At 54.5% G+C, this 6,000-nt stretch overlaps 1 protein-coding gene across 5 annotated transcripts in view; it reads right to left on the bottom strand.

The window, feature by feature from the left end:
- Positions 1–1,145: 1,145 nt before the first annotated feature.
- Positions 1,146–6,000, bottom strand: part of TCF7L1 (transcription factor 7 like 1) — a 100,325-nt gene continuing 95,470 nt past the window's right edge. For 4 of the 5 annotated variants that reach the window (XM_065584376.1, XM_008178722.4, XM_008178724.4 and 1 more), the window contains 3 exons: positions 5,437–5,544; positions 3,402–3,462; positions 1,146–2,249 (listed from right to left, as the gene is read on the bottom strand). In XM_065584376.1, coding sequence (XP_065440448.1) covers positions 1,813–2,249; positions 3,402–3,462; positions 5,437–5,544 — 606 coding nt within the window. In that variant the 3' untranslated portion in view covers positions 1,146–1,812. The remainder of the gene's footprint in view (positions 2,250–3,401; positions 3,463–5,436; positions 5,545–6,000) is intronic. The other variant, XM_042859300.2, reaches the window with a different exon arrangement.

Here is a 6,000-nt window from a genome sequence, read left to right as displayed (position 1 = left end):
AATGGCTCCTCTCTGCACCTATCACACACTTACCATAATGGGTTGTTTTTTTTGTTTTGTCTTCATTTTGGAAAGAATGGTGGGGTTTTATGGTTAAATCTAGAGCCTGATTTATTCCAGTTTGTGCAGTGAGATGTCCCTTGTAAAACAGACAGGCTGCAACCACATTGAGCTAATATTGCTCTTGGGGCCTTGACTTTTGCATTGCCTGGCTTTCTGTGATTTTAATTATGCAAATACGCTGTATTAAATTAACAATCGGATTTTAGTGTGTGCCTGACATTGCATGCTGGGCAGGTTAAACACCTAGGCAGACAGATGGACGCTGGATTCTGTTCTGTAATTAATTTAAATGCTGTTTTGTTTTTCCTTGGGGCAGTGACATTTTCTTCTCCCCTCCGCAAGTCTTGAAAAAGAGCAGCACCCGGAATGACAGGGCTGCCAAATGGCTCAGTCCTGCTGCCCCAGGAATGGAAACTGGCCGCCTTGCTGAGCAGGGGTGAGTCAGGCTATTTTCTACATTTGCCCAACTGCAGCAGAGAGGGGAAACCATGCAGTGACATTCCTAGCTCACTGCTCAAGCCACAGCCAGACTAGAGCGCTCCACTCCCAGAGCTGTTGGCACTACCAGGGAGAGAAATCTAGGGAAGGGCACCAGCAGCCTTCCTAGAAGTGTGCCCCTAACTCCCAGGTGTTTGGAGCAATACTGCCTGCAGATGCCTCCTTCCTAATCAGTGTGGTGTGAGGGGTTCACAGCTGGATTCTTCCTTCCTCCGTCTCTGCCAGGCCCTAGAGCAATGCAAGCTTAGCAGGGCTCTTGTGTGGAGAAACCCATTCTAACAGGGTTTAAAGCAGCTGGAGATTGGGATGTAACTCGAGTCCCTAAAATGTCCCCTCTCTGCCAGATAAGAGACACCTATAGGCTGGAGTGGCAAAGAGCTCCTGGGGATGGAGAGACTGAATCTCTCAGACTGTATTTAGTGCACCTTCAGATAACCCCCTCGCCCACCTTTCCAAGCCAGGTGCTGCTCTGTGTTCCGGGCCTGAGGCGGTGAGAGGGGCAATGCCCCAAGGGGGAGAAACGCTGGCTGAGGGAATTTGTTTCCCCGGGGAAGGCTCCACATTGAACACGCTCACACAGCAAGTTGCAGCTGCAGTTTTATTTCCTTTTGTAAAAACAGGATTAGAGGGGGAAATTTCCCCAGAGACGTAACCCCCTCCACTCCCCACCCCCGACCAAGTAATCATGGGAGGAAATGGGGCAGATTGTGCTGGCATCGTCCTGGCAAGTCACACTCCCTCCGGGCTCGGGGCAGGAGTCTTGGCCCTCTCCAGGGTGGGGGATGTACGCTCCCTTTGAGGGGGGAAGGGTGGCTGGCACTTTTCTGTGGCAGGGGTCCGGCGTTTCTATTTTGTTTCTGAGACTCAGAGTCGCCGGGAATGGCTGTTAATGGGACAGCCCTGCTGGCTGGCGTACGCTGCCTGCGTGGGCACCGCTCAGAGTTTGCGACAACCACCCTGCAAATGCCGCAGAGAGAGGCTCCATCTTTACAAGTCCACATGGCCAAGGCAGAGGCAGGAACAAACCGCTCGGCCTTGGCTCACGCGGGGTTTTTGTTTGTTTTTAATAAAAACGGTCTTTAGATCGACTACTGGAAACAGCTCCGAGCATAAAGCACCTTCCTCCAGAGTCCACTTACAAAAGAGTTCAGAAAGGGTCAAATATTGACCAATAATGGTTTGGCTGCTTTTGAATCTCGATTGTGGCTTCAGCAATGTACAGCAGGGGTGGCTGGGGAGGGCGGCTCCTCCTTAGTCAGCTGGCTTGGTGACCAGGGAGAGCGGCTGGGCCTGTAGCACAGCCAGGGCAGCCTGCGGGGAAGGAAGGGCAGCTGGGAAGGAAGGCGGCGAGGTCAAGAGAGCCGTGTGGGTCATTGTGGCAAACGGGATGGGTCTGGAGAGAAGAGGCGACGGGCTGCTAAGGCTGGAGGAGGAGGTGGCAGCCTTACTCGACAGAAAAGCAGCTGAATGGAGAGACAGCTGGGCCCTGGCTTCCGGTTTGGTGGTGAGTGAGAGGGGCTGAGCTTGTTCAGAGTGGGTGGCAGCTGGGGCAGCGGGCGATGCCAAGGCGGTTGATGGGGTGGCAGGCGAATCCAACATGCTGCCATGGGAGGAAGCAGGACTATCGCAGGGTTTCTCAATGGGCAGGTACTGCACACATGGCTTTTTACTCTTGGAGGCCAGAGAGCCTGTAAGGGGCAGAAAAGACACCGGTAAGCCACACTTCAAAGACCCTGTCAGCCGGTCCCCAGGGCCTGTGGTTAGGTTTTGTGGGTTTGCCCAGGTTTGGAAAATAGCAGGTGCAAATCCCATCTGCGGTTGGAAGCAGAGTCATTAACAGACTGTTGTTGCTCATGGGCAATGCTAATTCAAGAGCCTGCACCTGTGAATGCACAACACGGGTACATCTTCACTGCAGGGTTAACTGGGGTGATTGGCACCTGGATGTGAGCACCCGGTTAGCTTGGGCAGGGCTTTGCACCTGGGCTAAGTGAAGTGTCCCCTCACTGGTGCAGCACTCCCCTGCGGGCATTGCAGGGACACAGCCCTGGTTCTTCGCACTGCGGTCAGCTGAACAGCTCTATGATTCTTTCCCAGTGAATTGCAGAACGTGTCTGTTTTCTGGGCACACGGGGAACTGGCGGAGGGCAGTGGAGGGCTATCAGCACTAGTGATTTAGCCTGTGTCCTCACTACAAAGTAGGTGGGCTACCAGCCCGAGTGAAAGTCTCACTTGGGCTTAACCCCAAGCCCCAGATGAGCCAGCTAGCCCAGGTTGGAAGCACCACCACACTCGGGTAAGAGGGTTGTGTGTGGGGATGGGAACAGGGTTGGGGGCAACCCCCCCTAAGAGCCTGAGTTAACTCTGCCGGGAGGCCAGACCTTAAGGTACTTACAACTTGCAGGTTGTCGGGCGCTGAACGTTCTGCTCCCCAGTCGCACTGATATAGCCACTCTGAGCATGCTGACATGGGGCAAAGAGCAACGTACTACTGCTGACATTTAACAACAGCACAGTGCAGGGGACCCAGGGGACTGTAACTGTGGCTTTAGTACTTCATACAGTGCACCTCAGCGTGCTTTCACCTAGGGCACTAGGGTGCCATTTTTCCGAAGCATCTAAATGACTTAGGCTCCTGGATCCCATTGAATTTCAGGGCCATTGAGGCTCCTCAGGCAGTCAGGTGCTTTTGAAAATCATGCTCGCGTTCGTGGGCTACACTTTTCTAACTGGATGAGGCACCTAAAGCTGACAGGGATGGTTGGTGAATTCTCTGCTGGCCCTATGGCCTTTCCTCCCCTCCGTATCAGACCAAAAGGAGGGGAGCAGGCTGTACTTACTCTCCGTGTCCTGGATCTGCTGCTGGGGCTGCTTCTCTCGCTTTCTCTTCTTCTTTTTCCCCTGGAAAAGAGCATCCCACTTGCAGCTTTTGTCGTTGACTCTCAGTAAACCCCCCAACCTCTCTCCACCCCGATCCATGAGAACTCGCGGGGCTCAGGATAAGGACAGGGCACCAAGTGGAACAGCCCCCAGGGTCTGAGCACTGACCAAGCAGTGCGAGAAGCAGCAGGAAGAGATGACACTAAATGAGCCATCCAGAGAACTGACAGTTCACACCGTTATACCCCCCACTCCATCCACTCATGTCTCACCCACCTGGTGTGTTCTTTAGACTAAGCTCCCTGGAGCAGGACCTGTCGTGTGTTACATGTCTAGTGCAGTGGGGCTCACCCGGGCTGGCACTACTGCAACAGCAGTGTTAATAGACATTGGGGAACAAGACTCTTCTCTGGAGAAGGGGGCATGAGGCACTTCTACATTAACCTGGGGCTTATCACAGCCTTTTCACTGGGGCCCCTTGAACTCTGAGCCAGGGTCAACCCCTGAAGAGCAGCTTGATGAGGCTACTAAATCAGACAGGGACAGTTCAGGAGACCTTGCCTTTGATATGTGCTATTTATTCTGTGTGTACTACTATGCCTGCAGTACACCACCAGCCCGGCCCAGATCCGCAGCGTGCACTGCCACGAGTCCCCTTCTGGGTCCTGCTGACCTCAGTCACATGGCTGGGGCAGGCAGAGGGAGGGCCACCAAAGCAGGTTCATGGGCAGGACGCAATAGATGGCCCCTGGGGGCCAGTTTTGCCCACTCCAAGGGAACAAGAATGGGGGTTGCTCTTTGGGGGGAGGGATAGCTCAGTGGTTTGAGCATTGGCCTACTAAACCCAGGGTTGTGAGTTCAGTCCTTGAGGGGGCCACTTGGGGATCTGGGGCAAAATAAGTACTTGGTCCTGCTAGTGAAGGCAGGGGGCTGGACTCGATGACCTGTCAAGGTCCCTTCCAGTTCTAGGAGATGGGATATCTCCATTAATTAAAAAAAATTTCTATTGCTAAGTCTGGCATCAGCATTCACAGGCCCCCGGTTAGAGGCAGGTCACAGGCTCCCAACCGTGGACATTAGCAGACCCATTAGGTGCCATCTAACACATCCGCCCGGGGCCAGTGCAAGCGCGTCACTTGCAGCACGTTTCCTGGCCTGGTGCTGCACAGTCCTTAACGTCGCACCTCCCCACTCCAGAAGGGTCTCCCCGATCCGGCGCCTGGGGCCAGCTCTCAGACAATAGAACCTGCCACTTCCTGGCTCTGGAGAAGCAGAGACGGGAGAGCCGATGCCTCACACGCAGTTGCACGTGTAAGGTCGTCTGATTTCATTTCAACCGCTGTGCAAGAGACAGCAGCACCTCCCCGAAAACCCCACCAGGAGCGTGTCATCGCTGTGCAGCCCTTCTAATGGCAGGGCCCTGCTCTGGGCAGTTTGTTCCACCCCTTCATTAAGGCATTTCCCATTTTCTCCTTAGTAGTCCCCTCTTCAGTCCTAGATGGTTATTGCCCATTTTCTCCCCGACCCCACCTGGAAAGAAATGCCTTGGTTTCCAGAAGCCTACTTCTCCCACGACCCAGCCCTACGTTGGGGTGTGCTGCCTTTGTATGAACTTCGACATCTGTTAGCAGGGCGTTGCGAACCAAGGGCAGCTGCCTCCAGATGGGGTTAAGCAACATCCAGGCGTGGCTCCCCCAAGACATCCAATGACCACTCTGAGACTGGCTAGGGGAGCGGCAGTGGCTACTTCCCTAGGTCTCTCACCGCACTGGCCCCAAGTTTCCCATCTCTTTATTTGTAGACCCTTGAGGCCACATCCTGATTACAGAATCATACATAGACTGACAAGGCCAGGAGGGACCATTACGACCATCTAGTCTGACCTCCTGCACAGCGCAGTCCTCAGACTGTCACCCAGCAACACCTGCAGAGGAGGGGATAAGTCAGTGTGCTGATCTCCCTTCCCTCCAGCAGCTACATGAGGTGGCAACTTACATAGTTATCCCGCGCAGACCAAGTGGGATAGAGCTGTGAATGAAGCTGTCGCTCCTTCCGGGCTAGCTCATAGTACTTGGCTTGTTCCTCACGTGACAGCGAATGCCACTAGATAGGAGAAAAGGAGAGCCAGAGCTGAGACTCGCGGGAGGTTACCCGCCACCCTCCGACAAAGGGCTGAAGCTCACCAGTCTGGGTCCTTCCCCAAAGCCCAGGTCCCAAAGGTGAGGAAGTGGTCGTTCTCTTTACCGGCTCCTCTGAATTGTGGCAGCAAGACAGTGAAGCTGCTGGGTCATTGTGTTGCACCTCTCAGGAGCAGCAGCCCAGGACTGGGGCTCAGTGGGTACCTCAGAGCAGCCTTACGGGTGCTCTAATTGATGGCAGCTGCCCACAGCCCAGAATAGCTGGAGCACAGGGTGCACTGGCCACGTCCTAGCAGGGCTGCCACCAGGCTGACAGTGCAGCCTACAGTCAGCTTTGTGGGATTCACAGGCAATAGGTGCCCAGGCTCCCTGTTTCAATGCTGCTCCCAACCAGGAGCCCCAATCCCTCCAGCTGGTGAGC

This window comes from Chrysemys picta, chromosome 2 (genome assembly GCF_011386835.1).
Source record: "Chrysemys picta bellii isolate R12L10 chromosome 2, ASM1138683v2, whole genome shotgun sequence".
NCBI classification, from domain to species: domain Eukaryota; kingdom Metazoa; phylum Chordata; order Testudines; family Emydidae; genus Chrysemys; species Chrysemys picta.
Note: the sequence above shows the minus strand (reverse complement) of the source record. Positions and strands in the feature narration are given on the sequence as shown.